Source organism: Manis pentadactyla, chromosome 5 (assembly GCF_030020395.1).
Source record: "Manis pentadactyla isolate mManPen7 chromosome 5, mManPen7.hap1, whole genome shotgun sequence".
Taxonomy (NCBI): domain Eukaryota; kingdom Metazoa; phylum Chordata; class Mammalia; order Pholidota; family Manidae; genus Manis; species Manis pentadactyla.
This window is the reverse complement of record NC_080023.1, coordinates 100,882,798-100,907,357: the sequence shown is the minus strand read 5'-3', so window position 1 is coordinate 100,907,357 and position 24,560 is coordinate 100,882,798. Positions and strand designations below refer to the sequence as shown.

The window sequence follows — 24,560 nt, the reverse complement described above, 5'->3', positions numbered from 1 at the left end:
TTAATCATCAGTCAGGGAACACTGAGATGAAAAATCATTTTATTTAATTATAATTGTAAAGCACTAATTTTCTCCTTAAATGCCATACGTATGAAAAATAACATTCAGGCCTATACTGAAAATACTGCACCGGGTGCTTCCAGACATCATTCGCCACTGGATCCCCAATGTGCTGAGATTTAGTATCACGTTTGGCAGTGCACTGCAAGCTGCTTAACACACTTCATCCCTATTACTTTGGATTTCTTGATACCTGCAATAGAAAAAAAACAGCTTTATAAAACTCTGTGTACTTACCTTACTGTGCTCAAATCTTAGCCACTTCTGTGACTTTCTACTCAAGATGGCTACTCTTTAAAAAACGGGCCGATTTTGACCTTCCAATTTTTTAGCACCAAGTTTTTCAGATAAACTCGGGAATACAATATAAAGGTACCTTGTATCTTCCGTCACCTATAGGAAGAATTAGTTCAAGCCTCCTGCAAACATTTGAAGAACAGTTTTCCCAATAACCCAGCACCCTCCAGGTTTTTAAACTAAATGTTACTTGTGCAAGTCAGAATCTGATACCAATTAAATGGTGACAGCTTTGCCAATAAACAAGAACATACTCTTCCATGGCTAGGAAGGGAGACTGCCACAGCTGACAGGTCCCAAAGACACATGGAGATCCACAATCTCGGAACTGATCAGCAAGCACAATTCCAGACAGCACTCACCCAGAGGGTCCACTGCGGCGCCTATCAGCGTGCGGCGTTACTATTTAAATAGTACCGGAGTAGGCTCCAGACTGCCGCACGGTATCGACAGCGTTAACTAACGACCTTCACCTTAGGGTGCCCGGAACTCTTGCCGACTGCCAGCTGCCCACGAGCGACCCCTCTTGGTCTCAGCGCTCAGGGCTGCACGTGGCGACCGCGCGACTTACTGAACGTCTAAGTTCGTTCAGGCTTTGGAACCTGGAGGTTTTCAATGCTGGCTTCGATCTACCACTACTACACTCTTGAATCTCCTGCATCTTAACTAAGTGAAAAAGTTCTGTCCCAATTATTTCAAAATACAAAATTCCACCGGACTACACCACCGACAAGCGACTTCGCTTCCGAATGAGAAAGGTCGCGGTGGTCTGCGCAAGCTCTCTTATACAGCTGATGACGCCATTCCGGGCCGCTCTACGACGGGCGGGGCCTACGCCTATTTCGCCCTCTTCCCCGCCCCAGTCTAGACCCGCCCCTTCCTTGGTGGCCCCTCCTTTATCTCCTCTTCGGAACTTCTCCAGCCCATCCTTTAGATCTGGGCCGCTCTACCGCCCAAGATTATGACGCATGCGCATACAGGGTGTCCAGAAGTTCGCGGGACCTGGGAACTGATGATGCTAGCGCTCGCCGCCTGTTAAGGTGCAGAGACGGCTCTTAACCCTGTTTTCTTCAGGGAAGTTATTTTAGACAAGTACCGTATGATTTCGCTTACATGTAGAATCTAAAAAACAAAACAAATTAACAAACAAAATTGAAATCGATTCATAAACACAAGAGAACAGACTGGTGGTTACCGTAGGGGAGGGGCTGTGGGGGGAATGGGTGAAACAGGTGAAGGGAAAAAAACTCACTGTCGTTACTGACACGCCAAGTTCGAAGTTCTCCGCTTAACCTTACTAATTTATATGGAGCTAGCTGATTTTTTGTCTCTTTGTTAGTACTTCTCTCCCCTGGAATTGCTGTTCCTGAAGCGCAAGTGTCAATGGTCTGCAGTTTTTTTTTTCGGGGGGTCTGATCTCTTAGTACTATTTGCACTCTTTACCGAAAGCCACCAAATGGTTTTGTAAACATAAGATTAAGAAAAGGAAAGGATGTTAGACCAGGCGAGCTACAGGAGACCGGGTGTGTCTGTGAACATTTCCCCAGTTGCAGATGGATCCTCCGTTGTCTTCATCTCGCCACATCTCGCTCCGTTTTAAAAGCGGACGGCTGAGTCTTGACTCTGCTGTAGTTTCTTTTGAGGGTTCATTTCAAGAAATGGTAGAGTTATTGTTTGTAAAGTGGAATTACAACCGTTCAGAAATACTTCTAAAATGGCAGTAAGTTTATTTTCTATTTTCCCTTTTCAGTTTCCTCCGATATGAAACAAAAAGGATTCAGGCGCAGTTTTTACTTAGTAGTAGACCATTTCAGGCAGTATGGTGCACAGTAGCTGTCAGGGAAAATGGTATCAAGAGATCTGGTGAGTAAAGCGGTACTGTCAATACACAAGGAAGCTTCATAAAAATCATTACATACTCTTGTGGGCTAAAGAATTAAGTAAGAGCAATCATTGCCGTTATGGTTAGGGTTGGAATGAACAAGTTTATAGGTAATAAATTTTAATTGGAAAGAACTAAAGCTGTTTCTAAGGCTCATCTTATTTCACACTGTCTTATTTTCTCTTGCTTCACCTACGTTTACTCATTTCATCTCACTAGTGAATAGGAAGAACTGTTCAATAGCAAGGCATAAATACTAAATCACAGTGGGGAGTTTTGCCCAATTCTATTTTATTTAGAATCTCTACCCATTTGTACTTTTCTGCTATGGCTGTCTTCACAGAATACCACACAGACGGGGTAGATTAAAAACAGAGACTTATTTTCTCCCTATTCTAGAGACTACAAGTCTGAGATCAATATCCACAGGCTTTTTCTGAGACCTCCTTGGTTTGTAGATGGCCTTCTTTTCCCTGTAGCTTCACATTGTCTTTCCTCTGTACTATCAACAACCTAATCTCTGTTTATAAGGACATCAGCCAAATTGGATTAGGGCCTGTCCTAATGAATTGATTTAATCTTAATTACCTCTTTTAAGACCCTGTTTCCACAGTCATATTCTGAGGTCCTGGGGGTTAGGACTTTACCATCAGTTTTCAGGGGCCACAATCCATCCCATAACACTGTCCACTTTTGCTAAGCTCTAAAGATTTACTGAAGATTTTTAGATGAATGTTTTGTTTGGGTTAAGGGCTAAAACACTGTTGAATGAGAGAGAGAGAGTCCCTATGTTTTCTCCATCTTGAACATGTCTTCCCATTTATATATTTTTTCTTTTTTTTTTCAAATTGATGTGTATTTGACATATTAGTTTTCAGCATTGTTTGTTCTATTTCTGTGAAATGCCTTTGGAACTTTGAGAGTGATTGCACTGAATCTGTAGATTTCTTTGGATAGTATGGACATTTTAACAATATTCTTCCAATCCATGAGCACAGGATATCTTCACATCTATTTGTGTGTTCTTCACTTTTTTTCATCAGTGTCATAGTTTTCACTTTACGGTTTTTTCACCTCCTTGGCTCAATTCATTCCTAAGCATTTTTTCTTTTCAATGCAATTGTAAATGGAATATTTTTCTTAATTTTCGTTCTGATAGTTTGTTATTAGAGTATATAAATGCAATAACATTTTGTATGTTGATTTTGTATCCTATGACTGGAATTTTGGTGGTGTCTTTGGGTTTACTATATATATATTATGTCATCTGAAATAGTGACAGTTTTATTTCTTTCTTTCCAATTTGGGTGGCGTTTATCTATATTTCTTGCCTACTTGCTGTGGCTAGGACTTCCAGTACTGTACTGAGTAAAAGTGGGGACAGTAGGCATCCTTGTCTTACTGCTGATCTTAGAGGAAAAGCCTTTGTCTTTCCATCATCGAGTTTAATGTTAGCTATGGGCTTGTCATATGTAATCTTTGTTATGCTGAGGTCTATTCCCTCTGTACCCATTTTGCTGAGTTTTTAAAATCATAAATGGATGGCAAATTTCCATCTATTTTTATCTGTCAAAATTCTACTTACTTTTGAATGCTTTGTTCATTATTACTTGTTGGTTCAAATTTCATTGCTCCAACTGAATTTTTTTCCTTTTTTGACACACTAGAGTACTTGCATTTTTCTTGTGGTGTCTTTATTATGTTAAAAATGCCTTGTGGTGAAGGACTGTTTCTCTTATTTGAAGTGCCTAGCAGAGTGACTCACATTAAATGAACACTCAGTTGCATTATTGAATACATTGAGGTACTGGATATATATTTTAGGAATTAAGAAACTTACATATTTATTTTAAAAAGCCATTCCTCTCCAGGTGTAGTTTAATCCCCTTTCCCTACCCCAACAGCAACTTGAGTGTGGGCAGTGTTCAGTGACACTTTCAGAGAATAGGCTAAGGCATAACTTTACAGTGGAAAAATCTAGCAAACACTGCCTAAGCTAGGTGATCAATGTTAACATTAGTGATAAGACATGTAGATGTATACTCTGATAAGATGTGATGAGAAGATTTCACCTCCCTCTGTGTTATATTCTGTAAGGCCCTAACCCCAGTCTACCTGTGAGAAAAACATCAGACAAAATCAAATTGATGGACATTCTACATTACTACCTAATCAGTACTGAAAATTATCATGGTCACGAAAAACAAAAGTTTGTGAAACTGTCACACCAGAGATGATGCACTGTGACTAAATGTAATGTGCCATCCTGACTGAGATCCTCAAGCATGAAAAGGGCCTTAATGGAAGACTAGTGAAATCTGAATAAAGTGTGGAATTTAGTTGATGAAAAATGTGCCAGTTTTGGTGTCCTAGTTGTGACAACTGTACATGGTATTGTAAGATGTGAACAAGAGGGGAGTTAGGTGAGGTCTGTGTGGGCACTTCCTGTATCATTTTTGTCATCTTTCTGTAAATCTAAAATATTTTAAATGTAAACTAAATAAAAAAAGCAACCAACATTCTTGAAGAGCATTCTTCAACTACGTTACTTATCACTATTTTCTTTTTCCTTTTGTGGTTTCAGTATAAATTATGTCAATCATCAGAAAACAAAATTAACATAATTGCACATTTCTCAAGAATGTTAAGACGAGTGGGAGAAAATATAGTCAGGAAATGGCCTGTGGGCTTGTTTGCACCTTCAAAGACTTAGGGCGCCTCAATCTGCAGTTGCTGTGTACTAGCAATGTGATGCTGCTGCTAAGAAAATTGTGGTACTAAAATACAGTGTCCAGAAGAGAGGAGTGGAGAGTTCTCTATGTGCTGGAATAGTCTTTTCAGTTCTGAACATTTTGTTCAGTTTTAAACATTTACAAGACTCCAACAATTGTTTATTGAGCAGATGGCCCTTGCTTTGAAACTAAAATTGAACTGAGTTACTTATAGTCAGTGATACCATAATTTTTCCAAATTATTCAGAGTTCAGAGACTAGGAGTTAGCTTTGATTTCTCTTTATCCTCCTTTTTCAATTTTTAGTTACTTCTGTGTTAGTCCATGTATTAGTTATCTATTCAAATTAGCCTAAACATAATTAATTAAAAGAGTAGGCATTTATTATTACATAATCTCTGTGGATCAGGAATTCAAGAGGAGCTTAACTATTTCTGTATCTCATGAGGTTGTTGTCAGGATGTTGACTGGTGCTTTCAGGGTCCTCTTCCAAAGCCGCTCACTAGTGAGCTTGGCAAGTTAATGCTTACTGTTGGCAGGAGGCCTCAATTCCTCAGCATGCATGTCTGTGTAGGACTGTTTTGGTATCATGGTGTGGCAGCTGGATTCCCCCAAAGTGAGTGATCCAAGAAAAAAAGTTCCAGTGATTTTATGACTGAGAAGTTGACACATCATTGCTGTAGAAGTGAGTTATTAATTGCAGCTCACACAGAAAGGGAGGTAAATTAAGCTCCATCTCTTAAAGAGGGGAATATAAAAATTTGTCAATGTAAGTTAAAACCGTTACAGTCAGAATGAGTGGGGTGGTGTTGCAGGTACAAACCATTCAAAATCTTTGTGGCTTAAAATAACACAGGTTGTTTCTTGTCATGCCCTTGTCCATTTTAGAGACTTAGGCTAGTGAGGCCTTCACTATTAGTAATACTTCTAGGAAATGAGAAGGGAGAAAGCAAGGTAGAGAATCACTTGTTCTTAAAGGTTTCAATTCTAAAGTGACCCTTGTCACATCGCCTTATATTACATGGACCAAAGCAAATTGCATGGCCACACCTAACTTCAAAAGGGTGCAGAAATGGAACCCGACTATGTGCTTAGAAGGAGAATCAGAAATAGCAATGGATAACATAATTATATATATACAGACATAGATAAACACACACACATACATTTAGTGTAAGGTCAAATACAGTTGTCAAGTGCAGGAAGCAAGGAAAACAGGAACTGTAAGGATGAACTGGAATCCATTGAGAATGGACTGCAACCTGCTTTGATTTCTCCCTGGTTCCAAGGGTTCAACTTTGGTAGTGGAAGTGGTTTTTAGGAGGAGTCTTTCTTTGGTCACAGATTCAAGAGCTGCTGAAGTTGAAAGAGAAGATCTGAAAGGAATTGAACAGACTGCCCCAAACCTAAAGATGAGCTAGTAGTTAAGTAACAACTTGCATAAGGTACAACATCGCCTCATGCCTTGAACTGACATTCCACGTGTAAAAAGTATATGACTGCTGCTTCAATTCCATCTACCAAATCTCATGCAAAATGTCTCTTTGTGGCCCATGTTCACCTGAAACTATTCAGAGAAGTGGAAATGTAGTATTAGCTTAGGTAAACTGACAAAGTATGGATCAACCACAATAAGTAAATTACTGGTATGTTAAAGTAAGTGATACGGAGAAAAGGCAAGGAAGGGGAGGAGAAGTGTTTGAGGGTAGAATTGTCATTTTAGAGGTATTCAGAAAAGTGTCACTGAGAAGGTGCTATTAGGGGAAAGACTTGAAGAAGTTGAGGGAGTGAAATGTTCTGATAAATGAAAGGACATTCTAAGCACCCAGTGTTTCCTGAGTGACAACCACCTGGTGTGACAGACACCTTTTTACAGGGCCCCCAATGATTCTCCACCTCATGTTATTCCCTCACTTACATGATCCCCTTCCCTTGAAAGGCAAAGTGATGAGATGTCACTTCTGAGGTTAGGTTATAAGAGACTGACTTGTATCTTACTACCATCCTTTCTCTTGCCATTTTGAGTTGCTTGCTTTGAAGCAAGCTGTTGTATTGGAGAGGCCGACATGGCAAAGAACAGTGGCCTTTGGCCCACATACAGTGAGGAACTGAGGCTGTCAGACCAGTAGCCCGTGAAGGACTGAATCCTGTCAACAACCAGATAAGTGAGCTTGGAAGTACACGTTTAACTAGTTGAGCCTTGAGATGACTGTAGTCCTGACTTGATTGCAGTCTGTGCGAGACCCTGAAGCAGAGAATCCAGCTAAGCCATACCTGGATTCCTGACCTACAGAAAGTGTGTGGGATAAGTTCATTTTAAGTCAGTCAATTTTGAGATAATTTATCATTCAGCAATTGATAACGCACATACTTGGCATATTCAAGGAAACAAAATGAGACCAGTTTGGATGGGGTGGAGTAAGCAAGTAGGAAGTAAAGTTAGATAATAAGCTCCCTAGGGCCTTATAAGGCATTGTATAATTTTTAGGTTTCAGGCTTTTTTTTTTTTTTGGAATAAGCTTGGTAGCCATTGAAGAGTTTAGAGGAGAGACATGATCTGATTTAGGATTTATATGTTTTCTCAAAACTCTGTTGAGTGGAGACACAGAGGAGTGGTGGGGATAGGGTTGGAGCAGGGGTACCAGTTACGTTAGTAGAATAATACAGATGACAGAATGGTGTTGGCTTACTGATACTAGTGGAGAAAAATGATCCAATTCTGCATATATTTTTATGGTGGAGCTGACAGTATATGATGATACATTAGATATAGGTTGTAAGAGAAAGGGATAAAGGTGATGAGAAACATAGCTCCAACGTTTTTTGATTATTGCTGAGATGAGATGGCTGTGGCAATAGTACATTTTGGGGGAGGAGTACTAGGGAGCATAGTTTTGAAAATATTAACTTTGAAATACCTTTTAGACATCCAAATAGAATTCTTGAGAAGGGAGTTCAATATATGGTTATGGAGTTCTGGGGAGAGGTCTGGGCTGGAAAAACAAATATGGGAGCTGTCAAACTGTGAAAGGCACTTAAAGCCATGAGATTAGATGCTAATTACAAGGGACAAAGCATGGATAGAAAATAGGATCAAAGACTGAGCCCTTGGGCATATCAACATTTACCAGGAAAAATAGCTGGTACCAGCAAAGGAGATTGAGAGGTGAGGTAAGGACAAAAGCCAGTGGAGTGTGGTATCCTGAAAGTCAAGAAGAAAAGTTTTTCAAATAAAAAAGATGGTCAAGTGTTCCTTATACAAGTAAGATGGGAGTTGAGAAATGACCTTTGCATTTAGCCATGTGGAGGTCATATTCATTTGAGGAGCTGTGCTATAAATGGGAAGAGAAATGGTATGGTATCTGGAGAGGGATGTGGGATCAAGAGTGGAGTATATTTTAAGCATGGGAGAATGGAAAGCATGTTTGTATTCTAATGGCAAATATCTAGTAGAAATGGAAAAACTGATGATGCAGGAGAGAGTTGGTGAATTGCTTCATTGATGAGGGGGGGATCTTGTGCACAAGGCAGAAAGTAGCCTAAGATTGAAGTTCAAGCAGTTCACCTATAGAAACAGGAGGAGAGAGAGAAGAAGAGGAATAGTTAAGAGATAGTGTGATGTAATAGAATGTAATAGAATTGCTGGGCCACATTAGAGGCCCACTTGAGTTCTTGTAATGAATTTAAATTCATTTAAATAAAAACATTTAGCATTTGATCTTTCTCCATCCACACTAAGCTCAGCTGCATAGGTGTGGGTGTAAAGTTGACAGAAATTTACTGATGTTGGGGTTTGCCAAGAGATTAAAAATGAGGGAAGGGAAAGAATGTTGCAAGGGAGTGGTTTTATTGATTTGCCATTGAATATAAACTAGATAAAGAGGGATGATAACACATGAGAGTGAGGGACATTGAAAGTGTAAGTAGAATTAATAAATTTTGAGGTGATGGTGGGTCAAAGGAATTTTGGAACTGGGGTAGTAAAGAAGTCCATGAAATATCTAAAACATATATATTTATTGGGAAGTTTAGCAAATAATATACTGAGCATTTTATGGGTTAGCATGACAAACTAGAGTTGCCCAGGTGCTCTATGGTCTTAAATTGGTCTCTAGTACCTCAAGAGAGGTTGCTTGACGTGGCTATAGAACTGCACGTATCAGTGAAATATTGCACTCATATTTCATTAAATATTTAAAATCTCAAAAGCTTAATTCTTTCTACCCTTCTCAGATGGCTTATAACTCTGTTCACTAATGAGGTCTTCTTTTTTGGCTTGTATATCTTTATGCAAAAGAAGATTGTTCATTTAATACTTAATATAGTACCTTAAAATGGAAAATATTACTACTGTTTTAGACTATTTATAAATTAATATTTGTAAAATATATAATGCATATTAAATATGTTTGTAATAATGCATATTAAGATAATTTGAAAATTTGATAATTCACTTACTAAAATTCTTTTTTTCTTTATTCACCCGTATAATATACTTTATAGATGTTTCAAGATGTGAAACAATTACTCTAGTACTAGGATCAAAAATTCCTTTGATGCACCATCCATAAGGATGATAGATATCTGTATTATTGAATAGACAAGCTTATGTTTATGTAAAACTCAATGGAACGAAAATTACAAGAAGCATCCAATTTTTATGCAGCCACTAGGTGACGCGGTTACACTGTTATTTAAGTCTGTTTAAAACCCTAGAAAGCTTTCAGTTAAATAACGTTTGTAATTGTGCCTGAATGTATACATGAATGTATAGGTGATAACATGAAAATGCCAGCATACATAATATCTCTACCAACCTACCCTCTGGACATCAGTTTTATGTAATAAATATGCACAGTGAATATTGAAAACCTTAAGCTTCTATGATAAAGTAACAACTTTTCCCAGATGTGGATTCTAAGAATACAGTAGAAATCAAAGAACATTTTATATTTGAAGTTGATGTGTAGGTTTTTAAAAAGCGAAATCAAGAAATTTAATTAATTTCTTATTGTCTGAAGAATTTAAGTTGATACATATATAATGTGGAGTATATCAAAACAGACAATAATTCTGTTGGGAGAAATATGTTGCTCAATCAACCAGAGGGCAAGGATGAAAATCATATTCATTTTACCTGTTGCAGTACTTGGCACATGGTAGATGTTCAATGAATGTTAAATGAGGAAGTTGGGATGATGAAAGAGGGAAAAAGAAACTGGGGATTTATACAACAATGTTCACAAAGAAAAGCAAATTGCACGTTAATATACTAAAGCAAAAATGACAGGCGTTTTTTGGCCTTGGGAATATCTTACCTCTGTCTTTGCCAAAAGTTTTAAATTGAGGATTTTTTTTCCTCCTGTAGGGATAGATTACAAATTTTATAATGGAAATTATTTCATAGAGAAAATTTTATAATAAACTTTGGAACTGATCCCTATATTGGCATAGATCCTCACTGTCTTTAATCTCAATATTAGAGATTTATAGTCTTAATGAGACAGTAAGCACTATATTGATGAATTTCTATTTGATCCTCAAAGAATCGACAGGACAAACAATGCCCTCTGAAAAATTTTAACTTGAGCTGAATCTAGAAAAATCTTAACATTCTTTTTTTTAAAAAGTAAAATTAAAAGATTTCAGGTGATATATGAGAATACTCCAAATTACTGTATAAGATATTTTAGTAGTTATTTAATTCATTCTAGCTCAGTAAATTTATAGAAACCAAGTTGAATTAGAACCAGAGAAATGACTCATATTTCTTAATTTAAAATCCCTTTCTTTGTATGGTAATTTATGTAAATTGGCAGTATGTCTTAGAAATCAGAAGAGTCCTAAAAGAAATCCCTGGAATTCATAAGTTTGATAAAAGTAATAAGAATTTTTGAACACTCAATATTTTTTAGGCACTGGACTGTAAAGGCTGAGAAGGTCTAAGGGGAGGTTATATGAAAGGAACAGACAAAAACGGGGTTCTGAAAAGAACATTTATTAGTATTACCTTGGAATAATAATAGCTAATATTTATTGAGTACTTATATGCTCGTTCAATAACTCATTTTATCCTCACAACAATTGCATGTAGATATACTATGACTATATTTAACAAGTGATTAAACTGAGGCATAGAGAAATAATATAATTAGCTTAAGGTTAGATCTGGGATTTGAGTATAGTCTGACTTGTTCAGAGACCACATTCTTAACTGGTGTTGGGTTGTAAAGGAAGAATGACATTAGGCATAAGAAAAATATAAATCTGGGTTCAAATCTCAAATCTTTGACTTGGTTCTAACCTTGGGAAAGTTATTTATCCTTTCCTAACCTGTATCTTCACCTATAAAAAGAAGCTAGCCGTATTTCCCTTTTAGTGTTATTGTTAGGATAATTTTTAAGAATAGTCTGGTAAATAGAAAGCACTATTTAAAGATAAAGGTTTTTTTTTTTGCCTTACACTTAAAAATTATTTTGCTAATTTTAATTCTTTATTAGGAATTCGTTGTTATTTAAAGTCCAAATTTATTTCTTGTTATTTAAAAGATAGTGTTGTAAGTCTTTGTATGATTGACAAAATATTTATCTTTCTTAATCAAATTTATTGATATGTGAAAAGTTATACTTTCTCTAACACAAATATAAGAAAATATGCAGTGTTAAAACTATCATGCTTTGCCTTTTTTCCTCAGTTCTTTATTGCTAAATTAATTCATTTAACAAATATTTTTGGAGCACCTGTTACGTGTTAAAAGTAGACACATAAATGTGGGGATACGTTGATGAATGAAAACAAATATATCTGCCCTCAAGAAGTTCATTTGAGTAGAAGAGAACAGGTGTAATAAAATCAGTTATTATACAGTTAGTTATAAGATTATAGGTGCTATGGTAAAAACAATTAGATCAGTGTAATGAGAATCAGGAGTGCAGAGGGAAAGAGATGTTGGTATTGGCCTTTAAGAAAGATGACATTTGAGCAGAAACCCATAAATTACAGGAGTTATCCATGTGGGCATATAAAGGAATGTCAGCACAAAGACTTTAAGATAGTCAGCAAGGAAGTCAGTGCAACTGTTGCAGAATGTGAGAGGGGTAGGAAGAGGAACTGAGGTGTGGATGGAACTGGATGTCAGATATGTAAGGCCTTGTACTCTGACTGAAAAGGAGGCCTATTGCAGGATTTTTAATAGCAGATTCCTCTGACTTAATTTGTAAAAAGGTTACTTTGGGTGTTTTGCTGACAATAGATTATAGGGGACAGAGATGGAAGCAGGGAAGATACCTAAGATAAAAATGATGTTATCTCAAAACAGAGTGGCAGCAGTGGAGTTGGCAGGAAGTGGGTTGGTTTTGGATAGAACTGAAGATGGAGCCAAGAGGATTTCTTGGCAGATTGAACGTGGAGTGTGTTAATCAAAAGAGTGACTGTACTAAAATATTTACAGATTCTTCCCACACTCAAGGCAATATTATACAAGGACATGACTCGTAGGCTATGTCCACCAAGGATGGAACAGATTACTTTGGAGAAAGATCAGAATTTGCAGTTGTGCTCCATCTGAAGATCAAGCCTATTAGATTACTGTGCCTACCTCTGGCTTTTCTTGACTGAGGCAGCCTATCAATAGTCTCAACCCTGGTTTGCTCTTTTTCCATGAGTCTCCATTGTGGCTAACTGAACCTGGGATATAATGCTTATAGAGAGGGTATGAATTCCATAATCTATAACCTGTGCAGAAATGTAGTTTTCTCTAGTTTTTAATAACTTCCTTAATCAAGATGTATGTGATCACTTAAGGGGGTTTAATATCTATTTTAGGAAAACACAGTCAAATTCAAGATTCTTCTCTCCCTTTCTTCTCAAGGTGGTCATGACAATGGCAACAAGGTGAGTGGGTGACACCTGGGCTTCAGCCATCATCTGCCCTCTGCTGGACTTGGATGAACAACATCAGGTTCCATCTTTGGTAAGTGGCCTCTAACTTCCATGGGCTGGGCTCCTCCCGTGCCCTGAAGTCATGAGTCTGGGCACGCAGGTCATTAGGTGTCCTCGTGGGCCCAGCTGCCTGGGCCTTTGGATCTGAAGGCCTGTTCGTAGTGGTTTCTGCAGCTTCCATGGAGAAGGGGAGCTTTTACGTGTTCTCCTGTGCCACTGTGGAAGCTGTGCAGCCTTTGGCCACATATGCCTAGAACACCATGTACTATTTTTGCTATTTTGCTCCCACACCATGGGTGGGCAGAGCATAGAGGAGGTTGCTGTTTGGCAGAGTGTTATATGGAAGTAGGAGACAGCTTTGATTAGTCTTAGATCCTCAGTCTTAAAGAAGATCTCTATCCTATCATTTACAGGATCCTCATGTTTACCTCTCTTCTCACTTCCCAGTCAGGAGTAGAATGGGGAGGTGACAGGAGGTGCAGTCTGACTCTCCATCTGTTTTCTTTCTAGTCTATTGTTAATGTGTAAGTCTTCTTGGTACTTGAATTATTTCCATGTCCTATGCCAGCAGCTCTCACACTTTTTGGTCTGAGGATCCTATTACATTAAAAAAATTATTGAGGGCTTTGATTTATGAGAGTTATATCTGTCAATATTTACTGTATCTGAAATTTAAATTGAGGAATTAAGAAATATTAACTAATTTAAAAGTAACAGGTACAAACCCATAAGGTCACAGTTGTAATAAAAAAATGTTTTTCCAAAAAAAAAAAATTAGTGAGGAGAGTGACATTATGTAACATTTTTGTAAGTCTCTTTGATGTTTGGCTTAGTAGAAGACACCTAGATTCTGGTATCTACTTCTGTATTCAGTCTATTTTGATATGTTGTTTCTTGAAGTACATGAAGAAACTCTGACCTCACAATAATGTGTATTTGGGAAAGGAATGTGCATATTTATAGCATTTTCAGATAATCGTGGATTTTTTTTTGATAATACACTAACACTTGAAAAGTGATATTTTCTTAAAGGATATTTAAAATGTGGAATCTGAAACCAAATCAATGAGCTTTTCATACTATGCTACATGAAAAACTGTTAGTTTACCTTGCCCTATGAATGGATCCTTTACTATTCTAATGATTGTGTCTATAGGGATTTGGTAACCTTATGCACTCAACATTTGGAAAGTATTTGTCCACTGAATTACTAAGATCTCCAACTGTTCATGTTTTGTTACATAATATTGGAAAACCATATTTGTTAATATCACCATCATATTTCATCAGAAAAAGTATTTAAATATTAAGCTCTTTCTATAAAATTCTAATTTTCACTTGAAAGCTCAAATTTTATTATTGGCCCCAAATACTGTCAGTTATTTTTCTTGAAGTGACAGGCTCACTTTATTCATTTTCAAAAAAATGTCTGACAGTTACTCAGGTCTGAATAACCATAGTTCTGTGCCAGTCATTCTTTCAAGTAAAAATGATGTTTGATGAGTAGCTGGCTTTTTTTTTTTAGTTTAAATAAATTGAATTGAAATTTAAAAACTCAAGTTACTCATTCAATTTGCAACCGAACAATTGCCTAAGTGCTTTTCCTTGAGATATCTATCTACTTCAGTATGTAGCAGAAATACATTTACTGCTTAAATTTGGCAAACCAAGAAATAAATATAAAAGGTAATTGGAATTATGGAGGTAATCAACACAACTCAAAATGGCCCATGTACTTTGCATTTTGTCACAGAGAATACTAAAAAGACATGTACTTAAAGGATGACATTTAATAATATTAAGATTTCTTACTGCTTTATCAAGGACATTCTTAAGTGAAACCAGCTTTTTAAAAATGAGTGAGGAGTGTGTGGTGGTGAAGAACACAAGGACTACTAGTACAGATTGATGTGACTGCCTTGATTTAAGTTAAAGCACAACAGCTTTACCCACTATTGCTAATGCAAAATTGGTGAAAATATGAACACAATGACAAAGGAATAAAATAAATTAGTATCATTTTGACCTTGCAGACTCCCTGAAGGGGACTTGGATCTGCAAGGGTCCACAGACTGCACTTTGAGAACCATGCACATAGTACTTCACTGCAGCGCTAAGTAAGGCTCTGCACCATGACAGAAGTCTTACCTGCTAGGTAATCTCCTGGGTAACATACAATATCTGATGCTACAGTCAGCTGCTACTTAGATTTCTTAAGTCTGTTATCTCCTCACCAGCTTGGACACTGTTAGTCCTGAATATTTAGACTTATCTTTTAAAAATAATAGATTATTGCTATTGTGATAACGGTAGTACATGTGCTTGGAAATGAACATTCAAATATTTCTTCCTGGTCTGACATTTCTTGTAATTACAATCCCTGTAATTACTTGACACTCTAGTCACATTTATCAAAGAACTCCCTTTTACCATTTTAAGTTGTGTTGATTACCTCCATAACTCCAATTACCCTTTATTTCTTGCTTTGCCAAATTTAAGCAGTATCTGTTGGCTTCCCACATGAAGGTTGAGACATTTAGCTTATTTTTATTATTGTTCCTCATTTTCATTCTTGCTCATCTTCCTAATTTTTGAAAATACACTTATATTTTTATTTTTGTTTCTAGTTCTTTTTTATCATGTTTGTGGCTTTAAATAATGTACTTAAACATAGGTCCATTTCTGCTGAACTTATCACGGGCCACAAGCAGGCCAGAGTGTTCTCCAAAGAACTAAGGAAGGAGAGGTTGAGCTACTCAGCCCAATTTCTGCTTCTAGTTTTACCATCTAGGTAATTCATGGCTCCTACCCTGTGGCAGAATGTGTGAGAGACAAAGAGAGTCAAATATTACAATTAACTGATAAAATAAAGCAAGGGGAAAAGTGGCTACCAATGATCATAGTTGACTTCTATTGACAGATAGGGAAATTGAGGCCCCAAAAGGAAAAGTGACCTACCCAGTGCTATTAGTTAAGAACAGGTATTAGACTACAGTCCACTCTATCCTCTCTGTTATTCCCATGTACTGAGAACATTCCTGTAATTACTTGGGAAGAGAAACAGTGTGGTTTTATCAAGTTGACTATAGGTGGGAATGAGCATTGTTTAATGTTATATTTTCACAACAACTTTTTTTTATTTCACAACAAATTTTTATAATTACAATATTTAACTTTTTATAAGTATGTCAATTTATTCATTTGTATGTAAAGTAAACTTTATTTTTTGATAATTTATGTTTTATGGGCCTTTGAAAGTTTTGGTTGCTTTGAAGGACTTAAGTTTTGAAAGGATACACTAAAGCCCTAAAAGCATATAGAATTTTGAACTTGCATTTCTGTTTAAAGTGTTTAAGACTGAAAAAATTCAGATTCAGAATATTATTCACCAAATAGAGAAAAGAAGACCAATCTCCTCTGGTCCAACTGTATAAATTATGAATAATAATTTAAGAGCAAGATCTAGTTTCCATTTCAGTTATTGATTTGAAATACAGCATTTTGGCATCAGAAATGTAGACAGAAGGCATTTCCTGTACTTAATTTATTCTCTCATAACCAAGAAGCAGCTTGATGTAGACAGTTTTATATAAAACTTGTCACAGATCCTGTGCAGTTTGGAAATGTTTCACATTTCAGTCAGTTTTCTGTATGTTAAAATGTGGGTAAATAAATTCTTCCTAACAATATCTTGGTGACTTTATGTTTGAGTATTTAATTTATAAAATTTGCTTTGACTTCCTTGAAAGGGATTGCTAAGGAAATATTTGTCCTGAATCTGGCAAGTGAATGTCTTTCTTAAGTGCTAATCGACACTAGTCATGATTCCTCTTTCTTTAAGAGATGTTCCAAAGGAGATGGTAAAAATATAGCTGGTTCCAATTTTAGTCATTTATTAATCTTTGCATTTATAACTTTTGGGAATAGACTGAGAAATGATGGAAACTCAAAGATTAAGACAGTTGTAAGATTAATGAAAGAAGGTGCAGGAGAAAGTTAAAAAATACATTTCATTATATTAATAAATGAATAAATTCTTTGTGACATTTGTTAAGAGCACTGACTATCTAGAGAACTCATAAACAACACACTGAGGGTGATAAATGGCAAGAACTAGCAGTAGCACTGGATGGGGCAAGTGTCCCTGAAATTCTGTTAAGTACCCTTCGCCACAGGTGAGAGGTTTATTCAAAGTAGATTCTAGATTTTCTTGGCAATGGAATCAGTGTCACACTGTGTCTTTAGCTTTCAGTCTCAAAGGTAAAACTCATGCTTAAACTTATGAAATTTAGTCTACTCTAGGAGGTAAATATTTCAAGTCAACACAAATAATTTCATTTTGAGGATTATTTGCTCTTTGCATGACTGCCAACTGTTTGGGGATGGGTGTGTGCATGTGCATGTGACAGGGTGGGCAGGAAGAAGGCCGCAACTGTATTCTAGGTGGTGACCAAGCAGAGTCAGCTTTGGCAGAATAGAACTCAGCTATAGAGCATAATTTGAATTCTTACTAAAATAATCTGAACAGTGCTGGCCATTTCTTCTAGAAATTGCAGTGCTGATATCTCTGGGAAGCATAATAATGTAAGTAATTAGAAGCCACTAACATTGATGGGGTTGGTTTATTAACTAGTCATCAGCTGGTCCTGGAGGAGATAGAGTAAGAATAACATATTTAGATAGAAAATTGGGCATCAAATGTATTCCAGATTGGAGAACTTGGAAGTTTTCATACATGTCTCCATTTTGAATTATATTAGTGGTATCTATGTTCTATAACCACCTCCCACTCTGTTCTCAGACAAACACAAACAACCAGATACCTACTTATTACCTAAAACCACAAGGCCCAAACTCTTGATTTTCTTATCACAGTTTATTGTTGTTCATTTGAGGTACCATGCTACTATCAGAATTATATCCAGGTTTTTTATTTTTAAAAAACTCAGAGAAAAAAATGTTTCCAGTAATTTTCATTCAATGTGAATGACAAGAATATTATAGCTTATAAACATTGAAATAACCATTTCATTTCTTCCTGAGGAAGTTTCATATTTTAAGTAATGAAAAAGGAATTCTATACAAAGCTAGTTTTAATCACATTCTCACTCACTCTTTTCTCATGTGTATTTATGTTACTTTCAGAATAGCATAATAACCTGCTGGAGTGTAAATATAAAAAGCATTCATGTCCTCTAGAATTTGATGTTGTCTCCAAGGTACACTGAGTGGTCAAAATCCTTTCAAAGGTTTGCTGCTATAGCTGGCATAATAGCTGTACTGTGAATGAGTAAATTTTGGTATTATATCCTTTCATTAGACAAAGATGCAGTATGTTTTTAACGTAATCTTAACGTCTGAGTTGTTCAGCTGACTCAGTTTACCTAGACAAAATTATGCCATTAACAGCATTGTTTAGAATTTTAAATATACATCTCATCATTAAAACATAAGTGTATCAGTTTTTCTTTGTGTTTTTTTAAAAATCAGAAATGTTGTCAAAATGAAACATGATACTGCATGTAGCTACTAGGGTCCATTCTCACTACGTTTGACCCTATATGCCAGTTTTCTTAAATTAGTGGAAAGACTATCTTCATTTTCCTAGCGTGTTGTACATGTGCTGTTTCAAAACAGGCAGCAGTAAACATGGAGACTGAATTTGCCATGTTGTCCAAGGGACTGTTTTTTCTCCAATTCTTTCTGCTAATAGCTGGTTTAAAAATTAGTATATCATTTGGGTATATAAAACTTAAAAAAATTATAACTATAATGTCATTTTAAAACTTTATAGTAAATGGACAGATCTCAAAATTTGTTTTCTAGTTACTGAATGACAGAGTTAGTTTACACACATTATAGTGACAATGAAAATATTTGGGCTATAGATTTTTCTTGTATATCTTTTTTTATCTAATCACACTTTTGAAAACACTTTATAAAGGCTTACTTATGTAATCATAGCAGGGAATTTATTTACTACTTAAAGTTTTATGTCTACAGGACATTTAAAAATTAAGTAAATATAAGCACAGGAAATAAGTATAGCATTCATTTTTTTTAATACTTTACTAATCATATAATCAGTTAAAAATATAACTGTAAATATATTTTGAGAACCATCCCTGGCTCATCTTTGTACTTCCTTTATTTAATTAGTAGATAAGCCATAAATGTAACTATGTTCTGCTGTCTTCCATGAGACTGATGTATGAAATACTCTAAGAAAAATGGAACTTGGCCCTGCTTATTTTTTTCTGCCTTGTATTAAAAATATCATTGCAAATGTCAGATTCAGAATCATATATTAATTTGTTTTTGTTGTAAATCTCTACATTACACAATTCCATTTTGAACTATCTCATAGCTTTCTATAATTTAAAAGTAAATAACCTAACATATCATCTAGAGAAACTGTCCTTAGTTTTTATTTAATAGATTTTGTTCTGGGGAACGTAAAAAAAAAGTTGTTACATTTAAAAGTCAATCTGTTACTGAACATGACACTTACCTCAGATTCTATGCAAGTGTGTCTGTAAAACCCGTGAGGAAGACAAGAGTAGATATGTAGCTCACAGAAAGGGGATGTAAGTTTTCAATGATGTACCTTCACACCCTACAATTCTCCCCTTTACAGGATTTAGTCTGTATACTTTACATTATTGTTAACTGTATTTCAATACTCAGTGCCTTTCTATTTACCATCAAATGGCTTTACAACATATCTTTCAGTATAACGATTACATAATGATTACAGAAGAATTAGTAACTTTTACATAAATGCACTGAACTATGTTATGGAAAGTCACTTTTTCTTGCTATAGCACTTAATTGTATTTGATGCGGAGAAAGCTCATATGTAACTTTTCCACTCTGATCTAGCACAAATTATAATTTATAATTCTTTCTAAATACTTCTGTGGATTTATATTTTGGCAAGCATTTTTAATGGGTGCTATGCCTTTGACAGTTTATACTACATTGTGATGTTTATTTTGCTTCCTGTTTCGTAGGACACTTTGTAGAATAAATAAGAAAACATTGTACAGGCAAACAGTGGTCTAAAAATCTACAGAGACACAATCTTAGTTGATATATATATAAAAGTGTAAATATTACTATGAAATGGAACAGTTCTGCATTGTGTTTGATATTTATATTGGTTGCAATTGACTTCCACATGAGTGCACAGTAGTCTACAATCCCACAGGCTCCGATGTGGGTAAGAGAAAGGCCATAGACCTCAAGACTAGTAACAGATATTTTTCTTTTTTCATTTTTTTCCTCATCATCCACATGCCAGCACATGGAAGGAACTCTATTCTCTTTTCTCATTTGAAGAGGTATATTTTTAAACAGCCTTTTGGTAGCTTCCAGAAGTTTTGGGAAAGGAGAGTGTTACATGGAAGATGGATACTCAAGAAGTCCTTTCTCTGTGCTATCTCACCTTCTGCAGCTCCTGTCTCAGCCAGGATGGCAGAGGCTGCCCCAGTTTGTGCAGCAGCTTTGAGAGTTCCACGTTGTGATCTCGATAGTAGCTTGATAGAAATGCTCTGCTCTGAGGTGTGAGGAGATAAAAGTACATTTTATTTTGTTTATTAAAGTACATTTCATATACTTTGATGATGTTTAAATCTGTATCAAGTATATTGTACCTGGCTTAAAATTTATGTTAAGCATATGGACTATTTATTTATCACAGGATAAATACAGTGTCTCTGTTCTTCAAAATACACACTCTACATACATACATACTAGGGAAAGAACTTTCATATTAAACATGGCTTACTGTGCAGAATTAAATGTTAAAATAACTAGGTTGTTTTGCTAGAAATATAGCTGCAAAAACTGATTGGGTCCAATGATATGCACTATTAAAATTACCCTAACTTTGGAGAGTTAGTTTAGTAAATTTGTAATATAAAATACTCGTGTCATCATTAATTTATATTAGATTTTGGAGGTTGAGAGATCTTTTAAGGAATATACAAAACACTCAGGGCTAAAGCAGTACTGGGTTAAGCCTTAAAAATGTAGTAGGTAAACCAGCTAAACATAACCTGATATATTTGCACTCTTTGACCCAAGGAAGGAAAAGAATACATTGTAAACTATTTTGACTTGGAGGGAGGTTGATTTCTCTTCAATAAGGTACAATACTTCAATAATTCAAACTGTTGAAAATGGAAAGGGCTGTGTTATGAGATGGCATGTAGTGGGTTTGTGTATACTTTCAATGACTATTGGTAGGAATGCTGTGAAGGGGGGATTTCTGCCTCTGTATCTATACCTCCCTGATTTAGAGTATTCTTAGATTTTTAGTTGGGTTGAACCTTCAAAAGTCTTTAATTTCTTCTGCTATTCTTTTTAAGTGTCATATTTGGTACTCCATTTAAAATGTTATAAAAAAATATGCTATTGTATTGAAAATTTCAATGTAAGCTAGTGATTTTTGCAGTAATCATAATCATTGGAGCTAGACTGGACATTTGAGCTATAGTCTACCCACGACTGTGACTGAGGGAGAACCAAACCTTTGTGTGGTTCAGGTGCCAGTGGGTCTTATTTCTCTATTTTTGGTCTTCCTCAGTCATTATTTCTAAACCACCTGTAGGCCCAGCTGGCATACTCAGGCCAGAAAGGGGCAGATAAATTGTATTTCTCAGATACCACATCTGGAGCCTGATCATTGTGCACTTCCATGCTGCCAGCCAGACCTGGAATCCAGTGAGGAGCCTAGGTCTGTGTGTAGAGTCTCAGTTCCTGAACTTCCCATTTTATTCTCTCTTAATGTCTCACTTCACATTGTTCCTTTATGACTGAAGCCCTGCTTGGCGTAACACCAGCCTGGGGCTGCGCAGCTCCTGTTAGCCTGCTCCTTAGGGATTTCCACAGGGTAAGTGATTGTCCAGTACCTTAACGAACTTCAGAATTGAACCTCCTGAAATCCATTTCTACTTTCTATCCTCTTGGAGCTTGTATTGAACCTTCTGATAACTGAGGATTATTTCTATCATACCTCAATTTATTGGCTTTTTGGGCATCATTTTCAAACTTGGCTGCCTGTGTCAGTTCTGCCTTTGTAGGCAAACTCTTATCATGTGCCCTTTTATGTGTGTATGTGTGTCCACATAATCATTGCCCCTTAATCAAGTACCCCTCCCCCTTGTTATTCTGCTCCCTAATTATGGCAAGATAACTGATAGGAGGTTTGCAAAGTACAATACGTCGAGAGTCTAATATGTTCAGATCAAAAGTTACTAGGACAAGAACAAGGTGATATGCAGGATTTGTTGTACACATATTGTTATCTGACAATAATTCAGAAGACAATATTTTAGATGGTAAGATCACAGATACAATATTTGCTAATGTATGCCAATGGAGTCTGACTATATATGCAAACTCATACAAAATAATGTAATGAGAGGGAATAATAATACAGACTTTTATAACATGTAATGAGAAATATATATTTGGTTTTCATCTCTGGTTCCTGGTACAAAACTCCTAAAATCCTTGTTATTTCCTGAGTGATAGGGGTGAGAGGAATGTCTTTTGTTATTCATAATGAACTCCCTTAAACCATACCTCAGTTTATGCTAATGAAATGTCTCTTAGTAGAGCCCTGGATAACTTCACGTGGGGGCCTGGCTGCCAGAAGAACCAAACCCCAAAATATGATTAGGGGGTTGGAACTTTCAGCCCCACTCTGCCTCTGGAGAATGGAAAAAGGGATTGGAGGTTGATTCAATAATCATGGCTAATGCTTTAATGAATCATGGCTAGTAATGGAACCTCCATCAAAAGCCTAAATGAAGGGATTTGGAGAACTTCAGGGTTGGTAAATGAATCCACATGCTGAGAAGGTGGCACATTGCAAACTCTACAGGGACAGGAGCTTCTGTGCTCAGGACCCTTGCAGACCCTGTGCTATATACCTCCTCGTCTGGTTATTCATTTCTATCCTTTCTAATAATAGGAAGTAAAGTGTTTCCCTGGTAATAATAAAGTGTTTCCCTGAGTCCTGTGAACTGCTACAAATTATAAAACCTGGGGAAGGGGTGATGGAGGGATGTGTAGCCAAGTTGGATAGAAGTGTGAGTAATCTGGAACCCACTATTTGCTATTCGAGTCTGAAGGGGGTGGGGAACAGTCTTATGGGACTGAGCCCTTATCCTGTGGAGTTTGAGCTAACTCTGGGTAGCTGGCATCAGAATTGAATTAAATTGTAGGACATCTAGTTGGTGTCTGCAGAAAATTGGAGAATTGCTTGGTATGGAAGCCCCACACATTAGTGTCAGAAGTATTTGAGTAAAAGCAGATCTGATGACTACACAGTAACCTTGCTGAGAGATGTAGGAGTACTGATATCCTGAGGTTGTATTTTTTCTTATTTTTCTCTGCCACCAAATTTTAATATTATGTCTCAGTAAGTCAGTTTGATAGGAGTAAGATAAAATGCTAAGGAAAATATTCTATAGTGTCTTTTAAACATTTTAGTTTTAATAAACATATAAATAGCTTTGACATAAATGAAAATGATATATTTTATATTGCTTTCTTGAAACACTATGGAAATAGCTTTTGAACTTCTTTTAATGTATGAGGATTGTTTTCACAGTGCTCTGAAGGTCTATTTTAATAGCCAAAGAAAACAATGGTTTTGAGAATACAGTTTATCAAAACAACAGGAAGAACCCCCACAATGCCTTTTAGATAGAATTTAATTATGGGTTTAATGAGGATAGGCCCTGTCTCTATCAGGTTGTATTAAAAAAAAGGTCCTCATAGTCTTGAAGTATTCAAAAAGTATTCAAGTAACTTTAGACCATCTTAGTATTCTCTGTAGAACTCTTAGTTAACATGATGTATTAAATATTGTAGGGGAAAAAAAACCAAGTAATATTTTAGTTTCTGAGTTACAAAATTTTTTTTAACCAAATCAGTCTACTTGCATTCATAAGTCCAAACCACACATTAACTGGATTGATTATGAAATCAAAATAATATTAATAAATTTTAATATATGTGAAAGAAACATTAAAGTAAAAGTACAGAGTCTACAAACTAATAGCACTGATTTTCATCACTATTCTGAACAAAATAAACATGAAGTGCTAGTTACAGACCACAGTTTGGGTATCTCTCTTCTCCTAAACCTAAATTATCTATCAGCAAGTATGTTAAATACTTGGGAAATAAGTTAATTTGTCTTATTAGCATACTAATCATTTAAAGCTTAGTAAAACAGTAGTCAATATTCTTATGCAGGCCATACTTAACCACTGTAGAGTGACACAATGAAAAAAAATAGAAATCTTTTGGTTCTATTTTCAATTTCCAGTTTACAAAGTTTGTGTCTTGATTTCAGTTAATATTTTTAGTGTTAAAATTTCTGTGAACATATTATTTCCTTGGAATGAGATTTGCCTTCTCTGTTCTCATTCCAAATGGCAACTTCTATTGTCTTCTTTTATTCTTGCATGACAGGCATTGGAGAAATCAAAACAAGCATCCTGTATGCATTGAAATTTAAATGTCACTTTTACATTTTAGAAAGGTTCAATTTTGATTTTAACCATTTTTTGAGAAAATGGATATATTATTATTAATAATTTTTCTTATTTAGTTTGTATTTTAAATCTC

At 35.9% G+C, this 24,560-nt stretch overlaps 1 protein-coding gene, 1 long non-coding RNA gene and 1 other non-coding gene across 3 annotated transcripts in view; all 3 read right to left on the bottom strand.

Moving 5' to 3' along the window:
- Positions 1–21: 21 nt before the first annotated feature.
- Positions 22–1,324, bottom strand: LOC130683833 (uncharacterized). The gene is made up of 2 exons (XR_008997832.1): positions 720–1,324; positions 22–253 (listed from the first exon to the last, which is right to left on the bottom strand). It is a non-coding gene; the product is annotated as an uncharacterized LOC130683833 (long non-coding RNA).
- Positions 539–669, bottom strand: LOC130684006 (small nucleolar RNA SNORA24). The gene has a single exon (XR_008998092.1). It is a non-coding gene; the product is annotated as a small nucleolar RNA SNORA24 (small nucleolar RNA).
- A 15,464-nt stretch (positions 1,325–16,788) lies between the features above and the next one.
- Positions 16,789–24,560, bottom strand: part of NDST3 (N-deacetylase and N-sulfotransferase 3) — a 172,712-nt gene continuing 164,940 nt past the window's right edge. Inside the window, exon 14 of the mRNA XM_057502571.1 lies at positions 16,789–20,469. Within this exon, the coding sequence (XP_057358554.1) occupies positions 20,350–20,469 (120 nt within the window). The 3' untranslated portion in view covers positions 16,789–20,349. The remainder of the gene's footprint in view (positions 20,470–24,560) is intronic.